We start from the raw sequence: 20,008 nt of genomic DNA on the forward strand, positions 1-20,008 counted from the left end.
AAAACATTGCTCCAGAGGCTCTGAGGGTTTCAAATTTAACCCTCCCAACCCTCCACCCTTTGGGCGGTCTAATTGATGCATGTTTACTCTGAAACAAAAAACAAAAAACATTTTGTTGCAGAAAAGCCTTTATGATTTGGTCAAAACTATCAAGGCTATAAAACTGACTGTCAGCCTCCTATCTAGATATGTCTTAATATACACAAAGAACATGACACCAAATATTATAGAAACTATACCAAGCTTGTATATGATGATGTTATCCAGTTATTGAAACACACCAGAAACAAATATGGATGGATGTATGGGCGATTTATTCAAATTCTCCTGTTGTGGTGTCGGGTTTGAGGATTTGGTCAGAGGTTCGGCTATCAAATCACTGATGTCATAACATTTCCTATTTGTTATCGACAAGAAATCCAACACATTGAAACACTTCACATCCTGTAGGATTGCAAATTTCTTTTGAGACCTGTGAAATACTGTGTTTTTGAATAATTCATTTGTAAAGAAAAACTATTGGTACTGAAAACCCTTGACAAAGTCTGGCATGGCTCACTCATGTCAAGCCACCTTAGAAAAGTATTTTTATAAACAGGGACTTTTGGTTTTTCATTATAGAACATAAAGTAATGTACCTTATGTGCTCCAACATTTGCCATATTTTGTCTTTATGCCAAACTTTTTTAGGTAATATAGATAAAAACTGAATCTGCAACACTTCTCCCAATTAATTAATACTAATTATTGCTTGAGTAATCCACGAAGTGAGGGTGTAGTTGCTAAAAATCTATTGTTTTATTATAGTCAATGATCAATTATCTCTTACAAATTTGCAATCTCACATATACACAGATTTAAAAAAAAAAATAAAAAATTGGCATCTGTAGCAATAACACTTCCAAAACTTGTCCTCTTAGACAGCCTCTACATCTTTAGTCAGCCTACAAGTATTTATAAATATATATGCACTCAATGATCATGGTAATCTAAACCCACAAATATTAGGATTTTTCATAAACACCCACTGAGACTGACTGTAAGAACATGAAGGGCAAAAAAATACTCATACAAATGACTATTTGGCCGATCTAACCCTGTCTTAAGTGCCATTTTGCATAGTTTCTTGCTCTTCCTTCATTTGAGTTTCATGTGTATTTCTTACAATAATAATGCTTCATGTTTCTACATTTTGAGTATAAACTAAAATAAACTCCCATGAAAACATTTCTAACTCTGAATCAAATCTAAATATAAGCTAAGCATCTTTATGAATGATTTAGTTTTTACATAGTAAACAGTCAGTTTCACATGTATTATCTATTTAATCAGTAATGACAATTAATTAAAGAAATGAAGAGATGCAGAAATGACACTGCAAAACTCGAGCAGGTCTTTAGATCCTCGCTGTTTATCTCATCATCCAAGTCAGAAAAAGCACTTAATTAATCCATTAGGGCTTAGTTATTTAAGTCTCCTCACTCCTCTCAGGTACATGTTTCTTGATAAGCCCTGATAATGCTCTCATAAGCTGGAGGAGGGGTCTGCGTCACACCCAAACCCCTCAGACCATTGTTCCCCCAAAACGACTCTGGTCTTGAGCGGTTGACCGCTGGCTCTGCAGCGGTTTGCGCCGATCCAGCTGAGGTGGTCAGAGGTGGCGTACGAGGCAGCGTGGTCTGACTCCCCTCCTCAGCCTCCCTCGCAATCTGACTGCACTGAATAAGGGGATGGAAGGTGGAGGCCCTGAAGCTGGATTTATGCCCCACTGCATCCAGGTGATCTGGGGAGGAAGTCGGGCGATGGAAGCTGAAGGCGGCGCTTATCAAGCTGTTGTTGCTGCGACGTTCGTAGCTGCTGCTGCGGTTGAACCCTGGGCGACTGCGAGGGGAGTTCTGGGAGCGGCGGGGTGGGCGGCGGGTGATGCTGGCAGAGCCTGCCTTGCGTCGGGACATCCAGGTTAGGATCAAGTAAACCGTGGCACCCAACAGTAGGCCCACAGCGATGGATACACAGAACGCTATAATTAAAGGAGCTGTGAAAATAAAAAATAAAAAAAATAAAAAAATCCTTATTTTTTTTATTTTTATTTTTGTATTGTATTATACCATAAAGACCAGAGAAGTTGAAAGGACATTTTGTTTTTAATAATCTAAATTACTATTCAGTGTGTGTTTGCATCCACTCCACTTCACTACAATACAACTCAACAAAATCCAGTGCAACATGTTGTCTTCAGAAATCACTTCATTAGTAGAAGAAGTCCACCTGTAATCTCTGCATTAATCAGCTGTTCTGTGAAGGCTTTAGACGTTTGTTAGCGAACGTAAGTGAAAGTTGTGGAGAACTTTAAAGCACAAGCTTTGGCACAACTGCAAACATAGCCAGACATGGCAGCCTACTGAACTGCTTGAATGAGCAAGGAGAGCATTTATCAGGGAAGCAGCCAAAAAGTCTATGGCAACAAAGTATTAGTTTAGAGAAGCTAAATAATCTCACTGTACATTATATATCTTAATAATTCACAATTATGTGGTGTTTTGTACTGGTCTACTAAATTGCTATAAAATGCGTTGGCATTTGAGGTTGTGATGTGATAAAATAGAATAACTTTAAGCAGCCTCAATTATCCATCTAAAAACGTAACACCTTTAAAACAATACCTTTCAAGACGATCCCACTTGCTGAAAAGAAAAACTTTTCTGTTTCATGTTTAGTAGAATCACTGGCTTTTTTTCCCCTCTCATTTTGCACAGAGAAAAGCCGACAAGTTAAAACACTATCTGCAAATCGTATTTGAGGAAAAATACAACTTTTAACACAATAAAACATTTTAAACTGTGACGATAATGAACATGGTAGTTTTTGAAAGCAAACTGTTTATTCACAAGGAACCCGGGCAAACATATTGTACCCATTTTAGCAGTGATTAAAGCTTCAGATTCTTGAGTTAAAAAAAAAAAAGCGCCAACCAAGGAGACCACATCAAATGAAGCGATGGAAGGGGAAGGAAAAGTTTAAAAAAAAAAGAAAAAAACTCACCAGCATCAAAGGACTTCAGTATGTCCAGAATGACATTTGTGTTGTTTTCAGCCATGACAAGAAAAGAAACTGATCCCCCGTGCAGCCGGTCTTATAAACTCCTGTTCCCCCACTTCTCCCCTGCAACCTCTTTGTCAGTGTTTCCCCTCTTCTGATGGGTTTTCCTGTCTTTTTCAGCCTTGTCCCTTTTCCTGTTTTCCTACTTTCTCTCTCTCTGCTGCTTCACTCACTTTCTCTGAGACTCTTTCCGAGAGAGGCTGTACTCAGAGGCACGCAGGACCGACGGCGAACCCTGGCAGTCATCTTGTTTATGGAAGCGGAAAACTACACTGTCACATTTCCTGCTTTTCTGCTTGAAATTAGCAACAGGAGTGGCTTATCTAAGCAGGACAGAGATCCTGGAGGTGGGGAGACAGGGTGTTTCTGTAATCACTTCCTCTCCCATCACTTCCTTAAGGTTGATTAATGGGGGTGGAAAAAAGTTATCACAACATAACCCAGGGATATTAAATATTTCTGTTCAATATTTCTGCCTCGTACAAAAAAAAAGACATAATTTTTCAATTCTAGAAGTGCCCTTTTTTTGAAGTGAGGAGATTTCTGTTTCTTGAATTTTAGTGGTGCACATTTGAAACTACTGTGGTACATTCCTAACGGCCTGTCAGCATTTGGATATCTGCAGAAATTCCAGCATTTTTGTTGGTAAGCGCAGTCTTTCCGCAGCGTCTGCCAGGGCAGCGGCGTCTGGATTGAAGGGTCATGTGCTCCAGTAAAAACATTAGTAGTTGTTTGATAAGCAAACTCATACTCTTTTCGATTTAATGTTTGTTTATTTAACAAGCCATGCCTTCTCGGATCCCCTCATACTGGACTTACTCTTTCTATAAAGCAAGTCAATGCACAATTAGAATAAGTCAGCCCATTTGCCCCGTCGTCGTCTCCTAACAACTTCTACAGTTTAATGGTCTTCTAACTTTACCTTCTACATCAGTCGAATTATGCTTAACATACACATTGTGTGAAAATGCATAGATGGAATTTCTTCAAGAAGCTAAAAAAGCCTAAATCTACTTTACTGCCTCGGAGAGAAAGAAAAAGGGCCACTGCTTGAACTTCCTTGAATTGTTGGCTCAGCTGTGAGACCTGTACAAAATATCCAGCAACCACCCACAACACTGTGTGAATTGGTATGCATGGTTATTGTTTTATTCAATACAGAAAGTGAAGGTTTCTGTTCCGTTTATAATCAAACACATTCTTTTAGCTTTATGGCTTGCTGAGACTTCCTTTTACAGTAATTAGCAGTTTTTCAACCTGTGCTGAAGGATGTATTGTATTTTTGTCTCTTATATTATAAAATAACATCAAAAATCCTCAACCTACAGTGGAAACCAGATGTTTACATGTTTTGTGTGAAAAGACACATTTTTTGAGTTCAAGTTTCTGATTAAATTATTTTTGATTGCTAAATGTTAAAAAATTGAGCAAGTCGTTGTTTTTTTTAAAGACTAACTAAACCCAAAATCAACTTATTTTTTTCAGATAAACTGTATAATTTGGACCTTAAAGTGCTGCCTTTAAATTGTGACTTTTTTTTGTGAAAACCTTGTTTTAATTCTAATATTTTTCCCTAAAACCATCTGAATGCTGCCCCCTATGGGTTGAAAGGTGGCTACTGCAGTTGAATTTTTCCATTGGTTATAATGGTTCGTCTTGATCGATATCAATGACAGAACCCCGCATTTGGACTTAAAACCATCTCACTCAGACACAAACCCCCTGTGGCGAGTTAAAAGTCAGAATTGTGAGCAATGTGCGTTTTCCAGCTTTCCACAAATGTGATTCAGTTGCAGTGTAGAAATTCATCAGGAAGCCACAAAACCCATGTTCTTCCTAAAAGCACTGTTGGATTTTAGTGTGATTCTACAGAAACTCTATATTTCCAGACATTATTTGAGCATTGAAAATTCCCCAAAATAATCTTTGACCCTAATGTTATTATTTAGATTTATTAGTAGTGATTTTCTCCTGAACATTGGTGAAATGCTGCTTATTGTGCTAGAGATTACAAATATGGATTTTTTATTTTTTACTTTTTGCTTAATCAAAACCGTATTTCGAGTAATGTGTGTATTTTATAGTTGCTCCTCGTGTTTCCTTTGACACAGTTCTTCGAGGATAAAATGGATTTGCTGAGCAGCATTTCCTTCATGCTTCTGTGTTGATTTTGACATGCAGGTTAGCAGCAAACTTTCTAATGAGGTTTTAGAAAAGTGCTGACTGAGAATTAAAGAGATTACCACTCTGGCAGTCTCGGTCCCAGCTCTCTGCTTGTGCAGTGATTAGATAAGAAAACGGATCTTAAAAGGGTTGGGATTTATTTATTTAATTTTCATTTTTTTGCAACTGCTGGAAGATTTTGTATTGACCCACGAGCTTTGTCTCTGCTCTCTTCTGCTGCATTCTCTGCTCGCTCTCGTGCTGAATGCGTTTGCTCCTGAGGGACTCTGAGCCGTGGAGGTCACCCCAAGCCTCGCTGCGTGAAAATGCAGGGATCAGCAGTCCGCCGCTGTTGCTGCTGCAGTTGCTGCTGCAGAGTGCTCTGCCAATCTTGCAACACAAACTGCAGATTCTGACATATGTACATGTATTGTGATAAAGAGCTGACATGGGTAATTCGGATTGGTGGTTAAAGATAAATCGCATTCCCCAGGCACAGACAGACAGGTCTGTACATTAGATGGACACATTCAGTCATTTATTATTATTAGTAAGTGGGGAAAGTATGGACCTCGTTTATTTTGTTTTGTCCTGAATTTTGTTTTTCACAGCCGCAATACTTAGAAACTTAGAAATTAAACGTAGTTTCACAAAAACATTTTTATTAAGCTTCCTGGAGGCTGCAAAAAAAAAAAAAGAAGAAAATCTGGTAACTCAAGTGTTCTTCTCTGAGCTGCCTAGTGATTCCCTTCGTTATACCCACCTCATTAGCCTGCTGCAAGTCATCTGCCAAAGCTGCAGGATCTCCAGTTAATGCTAATTTAATAGTTGTTGTGTTTCATGTGGTTTCTTCCTTTATTGAATGACACTGTTGGCCAGAACTCTGCAGCAGCGCTTTCAGGTCCTTTAAGAAGTCTCCGGAGAGGATGATGAAAGGTCTGGTCTAATGGGATTACACATGGCGATAAGTGCTCAGAGCCCGGTGGTTCATCACACCTCCCTCCTGCCTTTCAAAGACGGGCATTGATCTGTTGTGGTGACACAGGACATCTAGGAGAATATATTCTGAGAGGTCTTTATTGACAAAAGTGTGTTTTTGTCTTTGTTGGTGATTATTTATTTATTCTGACTGCTCATTTTTAAAAAGGCATTTGCCTGGTCCATTGGTGCACCTCTATTGAGTGGATTAGAAAAAAAAAAAACATTCAAACTTGTTCACTTAAGCTTTTTGAATAATCATCAATGCTGATTAAAATCAATGTACAGATTTTAATAAGTAACCCCAAATTTAACCCTGTAGATTGGATTCTATTATTTTAGTGATGGGTCAAAAGCCGGGAGCAATCAGTTTACCTGCATAAATAAGAATATGTTCTTGCCTTGGAATTTAGAAAACAAAGATCTCAAGCCATTTGTTTAACTCTATTTTTAAATTACACAGAGGTAGTAACTTACTGTGTGTATTTATGAGTTAACCAAAAATATCCATATGTCTAAAAGCTGCATTTATGTTGCATGATTAAGGCAGAAATTATGCTATCACATTATTTGCTTTAATTAATGCAAACCAAATCTTCACCTCGTGTTGTTTTTAATAAAACAAAGGCAGTAAATATGACAAATTCACTTTCCACCTGCTTCCTTTGTTATATCTTAAATACATTTTGTTGTTGCTCCAAATTAAATCTATTTTAAATGTTGCTTTTCATATTTAAATCAGTGATTTTTTTTTTTTTTTAAATCCTGGTCCTCTGAGGCCCACTGTCCTTCATGTCTTTCTGCTTCAGTACACCTGATTCAGGTGAATATATTGCCTCCACAACCTGTGATAAATGCTGTAGAAGCCTGTTAATTGATTCTGTTGAGCATGGTTGAGAACTACTGGTCTGAGTCGAGTTTCGTTTCTCTGCTTTTTGACCAGTGGTAAATAAGCACTGATAAAATTATGTAGTCAAAATGGTGCTCCTCACTGATTTGACTGTGAATATTTTCAGTCTTGAGGCAGCCCTCTGATGTTTGCACCACTGTCTTCAGAACTGTATTGAGAAGCGTTTCTGAACGTTTCCTCATCTGTGTCTATTTTCTGGAAGATGTTTTTTTTGCGGGATGCTCCTTTGGTTCCAACAAAGATTTAATTTCAAACTAATTGTGCCATAATTTTAGGACACTGTAAGCTTTTAACCTGACTATAACAAAAAAATATAGACTAAAATTGATTTTGTTTTCCATTTTCAGCTAATATATTTTTTTCTGTTTTATCTATTGACAGAATGCAGCAAGTGCGTCATGTGGACACCAGGTGGCAGTGTGCCTTCAAACCAAGGAGCACGTCTGGTCTGCAGAAGTATCAGACTCAGGCGAGGGAGGGAGGCTTTAAGATGTGTACTACACACACATACATGCTCGCATACACATGCAGCATGCACTTACATCATCGCTGTCAGGGGAGGAGCTTTGCTGAGTGTGAGGATTGCAGACTCCTACTGTAACAGGGATGACTTGTGCTGGGGGAACACAGTCAAATCCAGACATGATTCAGTTCTGATACTCAGCATTTAGTGTTAAGACACCGAAGTACTGCAACACAATCTGCTGCTTGGTCAGAGCATGAGAGTCCTGCAAAGGCGACACTCAGCAGTTGGGACGAGACTTTGTGCTGACCTCAGGACAGCAGCATGGCATCATCACCCAGGCACTATGGTCACTCTGCTCGAGATATTGCCAATGTGATGCAGAGGCTTCAAGGTAGGGGCAAAATGCTTACTCATTCACAGGCTCCCAGTTTGGTTTCCAGCATTTTTAGAGGTGACCTCATGGTTGGACATGCTAAAAATGTTTTTTTTTTTTTTGCACCTTATTCTTGTTGCTTGTGACCATGAATAACTTCTCTGAATAGTACTATTATTTATGCTTGCTTAGTAATACAGCTTGGACTTTTCATATCCAATGTCCCAAGCTGCATTTTCAAAAAAAAAAAAATGTTAGTTTTTATAAGTGTTTTATTTTGGAAACTCTCTGAGGGGTCCGGATTGAGATTTTCAGTGGGGATGTAAGTGATGTTATATGCTGTTTTGCAGAAGAAGTATATTAGAGAAGCTGACATGGCTGTTGCATGGCTTTTATTAAGTGTTTATGCCTGTGCATTGCTGCTGCGTATTTGTGCTTATTTGCACACACATAACAGCATGCATGTGGTTGTCAATGTTTCTCTGTGTGGATAGACGGGACAGCAGACAATAGGACAGCTAATCCCTAGAGGAGCTGACGGGATGAAGTTTATTCCTCTTAACTCGAGAGCAGTGACAGGACTTTCCCTTTGAGCCCTCAGCTTCAATTGTGAATTAACACATTTAAAAAATATATTATTAACCCATCTTGATGTTGCATTTAACTCATCTTATTTCTACATGTGGTAAACATTACACGTATCCAGCCTTTCGCTATCATGTATCACAGACTTTGAGTGAAGCAGTGCATCTCCGTCAGGTCAAGATCACGTATCTCCTGCTGACAGACTGAGATTGATGACGCTCGCAATCTAGCAGGAAAGTCAGGTGACAGTAGAGCCGAGATGCAATATGGCTGCTCCCTGTGCGGCTTCTGAGGTGGCAGTTTCTGTGAAAGCAGCGAGAAGCAGCAGCATCAGCAGCCACGTGGCTCCTCTGCATCACTGTGTGCAGGTGTGGATGCACGCTTTGAATCCCAATCGTGCACCTACCGAGCTAAATTTAGAAGTCTCACTTTAAGCTCTCCCCTCACTGCACATTGCACACACACACACACACACATACACACACACAAACACACACACACACACACACAAAATTCGGTGATATACGCGTGTATGTACAGTTCACCTTATAAAAACCTGAAAATTACTGTTTGCACAAGTTGAAGTGGGTTTCATTCATACTAATGTTTATTGTTACCAGTGATTTTTTGATTTTTGTTTTTTTTACCATTTCTTATTCATGCAATGGTTTAATTTGGTAATATTTTGGTTGTGAAAGATATAATCTGAACATTGCTTTTTTTTTTTAAGATTCTTTTTGGAAATCCTTGTCTAAATTTTTTTTTTTACACCCTTAGCAGAAAAACAACACCAAAGCGAAACATCTTCAACTTCATGCATGACTATGGAGGTTTTGCTCTTCCAGTCATTCTCAGCATTTCTCTTCCCCTAAACCACCACAGCACATCCTCTCCAGCCTTCTCTGAATCATTTATATGTTCACTGCAAACTCAAGATGCTTTCTCTTCCTTCACCTTTCTGATGACCACCCTCAGCCAGAAAGTCAGTATATTATTTTGAGCTTCGGACAGTGAAGTACTAATATTTTAGCATATTTTAACTTCTCGAAAACCTTGTTGCCGATGATATTTTTGCTTGTCCATCGTATCCCTGTCTACCTTAACCAATTCTCTGGTTTTGGTCTTGCCGTCGATGATGAAGAAGTTGTTGAAGTACAAATTGATTTTGTGCACAAGTGTATTTACCACATTATAAGTTAAGGTCAAGAATATCTGTTATTGATTTAATGATTGATTTTAGTTCCATATGGACACAATCCTTTGAGTTTTGGTAGTGGGACCAATACCTATTTCACTAGATGATTTGACTATAAATTTAGCCTTTTATTTGAAAGTACTTAAAGAATTTGAGTCACACTACATAAATTCATAAGAGGACATAAAATATAATTTGATGAGAGAAACTGTTTCATTGCAAATAAACCAAATATTGGTTTTCTTATTATTATTATTGTCATTATTAATATTAGCCTATTTGTTTAGTGATTTTTGCCCATCACTTAGAGCATATCTGAATGTTTGATTTTATCATCAAATCACAAACCTTAAAGTTCTAATGTTTCTTTTTTCAACTAAGCATAAGCCTGTTCTTTGTTTGGCTGATATTAAATAGTTAGAAATTAGTAAGATTTATTCTCAGATTTTGTTATATATGGGTTGCTATAATCTTGAAATGATTGATTTTTTTTTTCTTTCAAAGAAACCTCCCAATAATCTCATTTTGGTTGAGTTGTATGGTTATTTATGATCCCCAACCTGTAAAAATGTAATGTATGTATGTATATATATATATATATATATATATTACCTGTTTTATACAACTGTTTCCCAATAATCCACATTCTCCAAATCACAGCCTGATGCGATGGCATTCCCACTTCAACATTAATTTGGAAGTTTAGTAACTGCTGAGTGCAACATTAAAACAATCAAAAGTTATTGCCCCAGTTTTAGAGGCTGCGTTTTTCCTCTGTTTAACTGTCTCTCTTGGTGCACCTCTCTGTGAAAGAACACCAATTAGCGACACCATATGGCGGTAAAACAGAGGCTGCTTTGAACACCTCCCAGCCTGAACTCCTCCATATGCTGTGGAATTTGTGTATTTGTTGTCTCTCATTAATGAGAAAAGTAATGCAGTGTGTTTCTTTTTTTTAAGTGTTTCTGCATCTTACCTGTTTTCTCGGTTTTGTGGGTGGTGGAGGCGTTAATTTCTATCTGCCCCTCTGGGTTTTTACCATCTACTGGCCTATCCAGCACATTCACGTTTGAGAAAACACCTGCTTGAATTATTCCTACTAATGTTACGCTATGTATGTCTCAGCATCTGGGCAATACAAGTTTAGTAAAGAAGGATACAGAGCAGGATGGTTCGGGTAAAGCCAGCAGAGGTCAGCATGTCTGTAGGACTTGCAGTAGGACCCCTACTGAGACCGTTGGATGGATTAAACAGGAACGAGAAAGACAGCAGGAAGACCATAAAAATAAGACCGAGCAAGGAGAGGAAAGGGAGAAAGAGAGACGTGTCCCACCAGTTCTTCTGATTGCTTGCGGGTCTGGCACAGATCCTGAGGTTGGCACGCAGCCAGGTTGACATGCTGGTGCCAGGGGCGGCATTATGATTTGGCCATGGTGAGTGAGACCCGAGCAGACGGTCACCTTGAGCCACAGCAGCCCCCCGTTTAGTTGTGACACCAACATTCATCGTCTGTGGGTCTGGATACCGCAGCGTCACACATGCTCATGTGCCCAGAGTTACACACACAGACACAGAAAACACCACTGAGTCTTAAAAATAGCTGCTATGCATCTTTTTCTCACCCGTCCCACTGCTGGGATTTAGCAATTTAGCTGAATGGCTAAACCCTGTGGTTAGGACCCAGAGCGAGTGTTTCAGACTATCAGACCAGGAAAAAGTGTAACAGAGCTACAGTGTGATTGGCTGTGTACCCTGCTGCTTCTTCTCCTTGTCTTCCCAGATTGTGTTTATGAATCATTGCCATGGCTGCCGTTGCATGACAGCCAACACAAGATCTTTTATTCCGCCTACCCTATGGGCTTTTTGGCCGTCTTTAGTTCAGACAGAGAACATTGTGTTTGATCAAATGACATCTCTCTCCGTGTGAGAGAGAACCCTAGCAGGTATTTGTGTTTAGGTCCTGGATGCTTAATGTGGCTGATTCTCTTGCGAAGCAGATTATAATCTCTTTTTACGTGACAGACGGTGGAGGTCTGACTGACACATCACAAGATTAGGTCACTAAAAGGGGTCCAACTATACAAAACGGGCTGGTAGGATGCTTTCTGAAGCTTTAACCTTCTTTTAAATGTCACACTTTCACAAAGGTCAGATGGAATAGGGAATAATGTTGGCATATTCATTTGTGTTTTCTGAATTAAAAACCAACCCTTTTGTATGTTATCAAATTATATGGTTTTTTTTTTGTTTGTTTTTTTAAAATAAGGTCTTGAGTGTTAATTTTGGTCAGTTTCTTCTTCTACTGATGCAATGGAAAAGGATTTACAATATACTACAGTCCACTAACATATGGTGCAAAATAAAACAATACAAAGTGATATGGTGTTTTGCTATTCAATTACTACACATTAGTATCATATATTTAGTGATCCTTGGTGGGAAATTATTTTTTTTACTAATCACTGCCCCAGTAACTGTTCACAAAAAGTATTAAAGCAAACATATAACCTTTTACTCTGAGTATCTGCCTTCTGTTTCTAGGTAGATATGTGTCTGAGTGAAAATGTCACACCATCACCTCTATATTTATTTAATGCTTCAGCACAGCTGGTGGGCTATCCAGCAACCGTGTTTATTGACAGCTTAAAAAAATCTGTAGCATAAGTGTAGCAATGCAGAAATATTGCCAATACCTCATATATTGTTCATGCCGCTTCTGTGAAATTTTTATGTGTCCCAGTCATAAGCTCATATGATCTCAATGCTCCTATTGCAGTGATGTATAGATCTATATAAAAAAATTAAAATGTAGCTTTTGTAGATATATAAGAAGCAGTGTGACAGTAGCACTATACAATACAAATATGGTCCACTACTAAGGCGCAGTTTTTGTTTTAAAGCTGAGAATAGATATGTGTTAATGGATAAAAAGATGATCCTTGCAATATATTGTTGACCTCCTAATGCATTTATTATGGAGCTCAGTGTCTGCTTAAGGCTGCCACAGCTGGTATCTCTGCGCAGTTACACTGTTTTTAGTACTTCTACAGCCCATATAGCGCTTTTTGTCAGTCTTTTCTATCAGACAGCTTTGATTGGCATACTAAACAATGTCCAAGGAGATAAAATCCACCCACCTTTGCTTTTAACCCTGAGCTACATTCGGCTCCTGCCTACAATACCTTGTATGCTCTTATCTTTCATCCCCCAGACACCTTAGTCCCTTTTTCCACCTGTCACAATGGGATAGGGTGATGGGAAAGTTTGCCTTTAGCAGCAAATTGGCAGGTCACTGTGAAGCCCTGACCTCAGAGAGGTCAGCTGATCAGATAAAGTGATATGTAGCACAACAGGCAAAACGGAGATTGAAAGTTTTATGTTAATCTGCTCAAAGCGCCATATGTTTGGATTTATCAGCCCAGCAGTTTAATCAGACTTATATTTACTATGCAGAACTGACGTTCAAATAACAAATAACAGCTTAATATTTCTAAATATTTGATCATTCATTTCATTATCATCTCTTGCTGGAGGTGGACTCATTTATGGAAAATAAGATTCTTTGCTCCTGTGTTTATTCATTCAGTGTTTACTTCTCGATTCAATTATGGTGCATGATATCCACCAGCGCTTCTCATTTACCTGCAGTGCAAACATCAGAGCATTTAAAATGTGTCTAAGACACGCTATTTGCTGTTGTAACCAGGATGGGATGTGTCTCCTTGCTGTGTTTGCCTTCAGACACAAACTCAACCTTGGTGTAAAAAATATGAGTCTTGCCTTCCATTCAAAAAGAAATAGTCAGAGAATGACAGACAGCACTGGTTTCAATCAGACAGAAAGTGTGGCCGCTGTATAAGCACAAATGCACTCAAATCCGTTGTATGAAACAGGATTTTGTAGATTATTCTGGCTCTGTTCCAGGCAATATTTTTTATTTATTTATTTCTTTACCTCACAGCAAAGACAAGATTTTAAGTGAATTTACTGCTCAGGCCACTGTGATTTATGTAGTGTGCTGACGCCAGTCCTTTCGCTTTATTCGTCCCTGTAATGTGTGGCGGGCCACTGAACCTGGATAAAGAGCTTAGACTGTCTGACCTACTCCTGCACTCTCACACGCATAAAGCATCACACTGCAGTCATCACGGAGCACAGCAGAGAAACTTTGAGCTGAATATATTTTTCAGAACCAGATTTAGTTTCCCTTATACTTTTAGTCCCCTAAGTGGTGTTATAATTCGACACCTGTGCCTCCAGAGGAAGAACATGAGATGCATATTCAGACCGTTTGTGTACATTTACGAATGGGGTTTTGTTCTGCTAAATGCATTTTATTAGATTAAAGGAGTAGCAATATGCAAAATAGACTTTTTTGAGCCTTACATCAAGTTATAATATTCCTTCATCAAAAACATACCTAGAGTGTTGCTTTGATTCTTTCATGCATATTTGAGAGATCCTTTAATCTCCCCTGGCTGCTGTTTAGCTGTGCAAAATGCCTGGTTTGACGTAGCATCACTTTTGAGCACAAAGCTGCAGTTTCTGAGCTTCTACCTCACAGAGCACCCCTTCCTCACCCAGCTCCTTCAGACTAGCCAGCAGCAATTAGCAAACACCTGGTGGAACTGCACATCCGCTGAGCTCATTATACGATCTACTTCTCAGTGCAAAGCTGGTAAAAAATGTTGTTAAAGGGTTAATAGAGGAGCTATGTCGTGATGACTTCCTGAAGTTGGAGTGTTAGAAATAGCAGGACTTTCTTAAAGAGACAGAGGCCCAATTTAAAGGCATTAATTACGAGGTCAAATTTATTTACAGTCATTTCTAATTTATGCAGCATTTTTAAATCAACTGAAGGTAACAGTTACTTGATTGTGCTATAAAATGATTCTATGTGGCTGGAAAACGCCTAATACTTAACCTAATTAAGAAATTAGCTTATGCACCACAATGCAACACTAATTTGTCACAGAATATATGTTAGTTTTTCTTAAGCAGACCCAAGTTGTTTTTGTTTCCTCTAGCTTTAAATCTTTTCCAATTTGTTGTAATTTCATTTCAAATGCATTCACTTTTCATGCTCACATTCACGTTCATTTTCTCTATACATTCGTGTGAACATGTTTCTCTCTGGTGCAGGTGCAGAAATTGCTAAAATTACCGTATCAGTGGCTTGAATTTAATGAACACTGATATTTGGACATGTTTTTGTGAACGGCAAAGTGCCTCCTCTGCACATCTGCTCCTGAATAGGACGTGATGGTGCATGAGAGAGGAAGACGGGCGTGTTTTGATAATCACTTTGACTTGTTCCCCCTTTTCTTGCTCTCTTTAATGTGGTGTCATTATAACTGAAATGTAATTAGCTATGCTAATGGGCTGACATTTGGACTTCCGTCTCAGCACTTACGTCGGGACTGGCAGAAATGTGCCACAAATGAAGTGGGATCGCAAATGGAGAGGCTGAATGGACACGTGAGGGCTGAGTGGAGGCTGTGAGAGTGTGATGGGGGCTGCTGTTGAGATCCAGGGCTAAAGCAGTGTAGAGTAAGCATGAGGGGCATTTTTTGAAATTAGGAATTGTTTGGGTGAAAGAGCTGGAATCAGGAAGCAGATAAATAGGCTACAGTGGGATAGAAAAGGGTCTGAAAAGGCTCCATATTCTGGGAAATCACTCTCATCTGTGTCGAATGTGTGCTTGACAAATCAGCTGCGTGTGTGTGAAGTAATTACGGGATGCCTCTGCAGAACACAACAATGCCACCCTTTTAGAACATGATAGCTTTAACAGGCTGCTCCATTAATGCTGCACAGCAGATGAAGATGCATTACAGCATTTCTGCTCAGCAGCATTGTCTCAACACTTGAACTTACTCTCATTTCGTCACAGACATCCATGTATTCGGATTTTACGTGACGGACCAACACAATAGAATATGATGCGTGGTTTTACAACATTTCACAAATATAAATCAGAAAACTGTAGCACACATTTACATTCAAGTGAACGTGAATTTTCGAGTCTTGCCACTAATCCTTAATTAGATTTACAGGTACGTCTAAAACAATAAGAATACAAAGCTTAATATTTTTTGTTACTCATTTCACAAAGTGGAATATACAGATCGATTACACATAGCGAAAGATTTCAAGCATGTATTTCTTGTATAATTTTGATGTTTATGAGTAAAGGAAACCCATAATTCAGTTTTTCAGCAAATTTAGAATATTACACAAAGTCAGTAATAAAAAACAATATTTGAAACAGAAATGCCAAGCTCTGAAAAACTGTTAATTAATAATCTAATAATCTAACCCACTTTAATTAAAGGTTTTCACAACTTAATACCTGACCTGTCTGGTGTGTGCCTGGTTCCTGTTTATGCCGTTTACTTACTAAGCAACTGTATTTATACAGATATCAGTTTGCACACACTAGATTAAAACAAGCTGAATATACAGTAAATGTTCATGGGACTTGTGTTTGGGGGACAAAATACAAAGCATGGGTTTTGTTTTTGCTTCACAATTACATGAAATAAAACTCTAAAGACTTCAGCCTGAATTAACAGCTATCACATAAATCAGTCACTTGAAATCCCAGTTAATTACTCTGAACCTGTGGTTGTAAAATATTAAGTTAAAGAATTAAAAGAGCCTAAATATGCTTGCAAACCACTATATTTGAATAAATGTATGACCAAATTATTAATCAATAGAAGAGTGTGTGGTATTGTACAATTAATGCATGAAAGCCCGTACTTGTCTGACTCACCAGACTGTTTTAATAGATAATCTGATGTTTTCCTCATTTTTCATTGGATCGCACTGATTTCTTCTAAGACGAAGCAAAGATCTGATGCAATTATTACCTTGCCTCTCCACTAGGTGGCGTTGCGTCACTATGCACTTCTTTGAGGACTTAATAAGCACTCTTGGTTGCTCAGATAGAAAATCCAAACATCCTTAGGGTGAATAGATTACAATACGAGCAGAAGCAGCGCTACCCCACCCTTCAGGAGGAGGCGTTTGTTTTTCCTTTAATGGTTGAAAAGATGCTGTTCCTCCCCTCTTTGAGAAGCGGCACAGCCTGCAGTCATACCTGTGTAAACGCTGGGCTATGACTAACATTCAGACCTCCACGACCTCTGTGACAGATCTTGTGTTTTCCCTTTCTTTCTTTTTTTTTTTTTTTTAGGTTGCCAGGGGTTCCAGTAGAGATCCTGAACAGCTGAGGTTCAGTCTTTTTTTAACCCTCACCCTGTTTTTTTTGTTGTTGTTTCCCCCCCCTCCCCCCTCTCTATTGGAAAGCCTGAAACACTCCTGAGATCTGCTGCCTAGAGGAGTCTGTTCTTATACCTTTTGTGGGTGCAGTGGAAGAGAAAACGTCTCTGTCTCTGTTTGAGTGTGTGTTTTCGTGTCGGGCTGCACCTGCTCGCCTTGTGTTTCTCTCTCATCCCCCATGGTGAAGCTTAATAAGTCCCTTGAATCCTTATCCTCTGGTTTTGATTTTGTCCTGGGGTTGTTTTTTTGTAAAGCAGCGTAACTCACACGAGAAGTTCAGCTTACTTGTTTTTGCCCTAGAGGCACTTGTTGGAGAAATTCTTGAGCACATACTAAATAAGCAGGAATGCCGCCTGTGCATGTTTGTTTGCAGCTGTAGTAAAAGCGGGATTAAATGAGGGTACCTGTCAAATTAAATGCTTCTCATTGACAATTTTCAGCACCCTGGATAGCTCCTTCACACTACAAAATTTATGTGTAGCTCCTCAACAGCACATCATTGGCTGCTAGACATATTTAACTTGACATTAATGCTTAAATAAACCCAAAATAGGCTTTTATTATTTATAACATTGATATTCTTTGAGCTGTCTTGTTCTGCAAAAAACAGCAGCATGTGAAAACAATAGATTTTTCCAAGCTGTAACACTTTACAGGCCAAGGATTTTCTAGCAGTTCTCTTATTGACCATGAATTGGGAAAGAAAAAAAAAAAAGCGAAAGCCCCTCTGAATACTGCTTTCCATTGGCAGAAAAATAATGGATTTATGAGCTGAGGTGAAAACGTAAAAGGCAATGCGAATGTAAATACAGACTTGGATAAATATTTCTATACAGAAAAGTAAAGCACCCTTGTTTCAGAAACAAGTATGTGGAAAACGCATTTGATCAAACTGTGACGGCCGGTTTCAGGGCTGTTAAAGGGACGAGTGTCAGCAGCGTGATTATCAGCGGGCAGATAGCAGATGACAGCTGCCATTGGTTATTGATGACTTTCATAATTAAAATCTCTTATGGGAAGAAGCAGAAGAACAAAAGGAGAGGGGGAAAAAAATCACAGAAAATGATGAATGGTCCTTTCATCGCTAAAGCTGATATTGGAACCAGCAGGCTCCTCTGTGTGGATATTGCTTTCCAGGAAAGTCTCTGAATTTGGCTTCAAAGAGGATCCACTAGCTTTTAATATTCCCACAGCTCTGAATGTCCACATGTTTGGGTTTTCACTCGTGTACATGAAATCACCGAGTGGCATCAGACAGGAGGACTAGATACAAATCAGACATTTAAAAGGAAGAAAATCCTGCAGTACGCTGGTCCTATTCTCTGCTGGATTTTCCCCCTTCAGCATTACAAATGCAGCACTTGCAATGTTCTGGAGGCAATCGAAACGGTTTGCAACAGCATCTTCGGGTAATATCCGTCCAAGGAGAAGCATTCCTGTGGTTACCTGAGCCTGAGGGGTGTGAGTGCATAAAGTAGCTGAATAAACAAGACTGCAGCTGACTTTTATTTTTGTTTTTACATGGAATAACAGTAAAGTTATATCAGTATAGTAAAAGCAATTAATCATAGTGAGAGGAAACACAAACAGATGGTAATTACGTTTATAACTAACAGGTATCAATTGGGGCTGTGTGAAATGACCTACATTTCTATATCCTTTAGGGAAATTATTAGCCACACTGCTGCTTTTCACAAAATAAGAGCAATTCTGCCAACAAACAATCCCTTTTTTTTTACCACGTATTCCTTATCACAACTCTCTGATTCAGAGGAGTTTTGCTTTACAAACAAGTTTATCTATGGATCTAACCTCTCCGAATCTGGACCTTCAGTAATTCTTTTAATTTGTTTCCCTGTCACTATGATGTTTCCTCTCACCTAATAAAAATTCAGTGGACTCAAGAGTTTTCTGGATGGGCGGGGAAGTGTGAGGGATGCATTTAGGACCATTAGGAGATTCTAAGCTCCCCGCAAATTAGATGCAGAAGGGTAAAGATTGCGTACATCATATATATCTGTGATATTGCCATCCAGTCATCCAAGGTGTAGCCAAGGACGATACGTAGGTGGAGCTCTCTATGTATTGAATTAATTCGATGTATTGCCCAGCCCTAGTCTCAGTAACACTCTGCCCTTCATAATTTGTTGTTTACTTTCTTCAACTTTTTAATGCTTTAGATTTACAGGAGAGACCACATTTTTTGTTCCAGTTTGCTTAATGTTCAAAAGCATTTTCTTATTTTCTGAGGGGATTTTATGAATCTTATTTTTAGAGGAACACTTAACAGGCTGATTTCTATTCTTTTGGAAAGTATTTAACTTGCCTGTTTCTTTTTTTATTTTTTTTTAAATTCTAAACAGAAATGTGTAATACCAGGATTTTGAGCATTTTTTCTAGCCTTTCTGCTGTGAACAGTCATTCCCCAGTTGCACTAGGAACCGAGGCTTACTGACACTGAGTCTAAAATGGCATCTGTTGTAAAATCGATTTACTATTTCCAAAGGGAAGACATGATTACAAAGTCAACATTTTAAACTGTTTTCAGTATTTAAATTTAGTGTCTTGCAAAATGATCGCTCTTAGCATTACTAGCCAGATGAGGCTGAAGGCATTACAGTTGTTGCTTTAGTCAACTCCCCCAATTCATTGAAATGTCTTCAACTGATATAAATTGATGTTATGTATCAGATTGCTTCTACTTCTACTAAAATTAGCAACATTTAGCAAAAGGTTGAAGGGGAAACATTACAAGTAGTGGCTTGAATGTAGATTTCTGTTGTGGTAGCTGTAACAAACAACCAACAAACCTCCCATTGAAAGAAATACCATTCTGTTTTCAACCATCTTATTAGTTTTATGTAGTTATTTTATTTTAAGTAGGGCTGAAACGATTCCTCGAATGATTCGAGTACCTCGATTACTAAAATTCCTCGAGGAAAATTTACCTGT

The 20,008-nt window shown here is 38.6% G+C and overlaps 2 protein-coding genes across 2 annotated transcripts in view; one reads left to right on the top strand and one right to left on the bottom strand.

Annotated features, from left to right (window-relative positions):
* Nucleotides 1-293: 293 nt before the first annotated feature.
* Nucleotides 294-3,400, bottom strand: myct1a (myc target 1a). Its single transcript, XM_007547206.2, has 2 exons — nt 3,043-3,400; nt 294-2,035 (listed from the first exon to the last, which is right to left on the bottom strand). Exons 1-2 carry the CDS (start codon nt 3,095-3,097, stop codon nt 1,488-1,490), a joined length of 603 nt encoding a protein of 200 aa, XP_007547268.1. The 5' UTR covers nt 3,098-3,400; the 3' UTR covers nt 294-1,487.
* A 4,325-nt stretch (nt 3,401-7,725) lies between these two features.
* Nucleotides 7,726-20,008, top strand: part of syne1a (spectrin repeat containing, nuclear envelope 1a) — a 139,972-nt gene continuing 127,689 nt past the window's right edge. The window contains exon 1 of the mRNA XM_016669422.1: nt 7,726-8,007. Within this exon, the coding sequence (XP_016524908.1) occupies nt 7,938-8,007 (70 nt within the window). The 5' untranslated portion in view covers nt 7,726-7,937. The remainder of the gene's footprint in view (nt 8,008-20,008) is intronic.

The sequence above is a fragment of the Poecilia formosa genome, unplaced genomic scaffold (assembly GCF_000485575.1).
Source record: "Poecilia formosa unplaced genomic scaffold, Poecilia_formosa-5.1.2 Scaffold1, whole genome shotgun sequence".
Taxonomy (NCBI): Eukaryota; Metazoa; Chordata; class Actinopteri; order Cyprinodontiformes; family Poeciliidae; genus Poecilia; species Poecilia formosa.

Excerpts from the sequence above, each read along its gene's own strand:
- myct1a (XM_007547206.2), bottom strand. The coding sequence starts at position 3,097 with ATGGCTGAAAACAACACAAATGTCATTCTGGACATACTGAAGTCCTTT. Across the intron at positions 2,036-3,042 it reads ACTGAAGTCCTTTGATGCTG|CTCCTTTAATTATAGCGTTC; the intron begins GTGAGTTTTTTT and ends TTATTTTCACAG.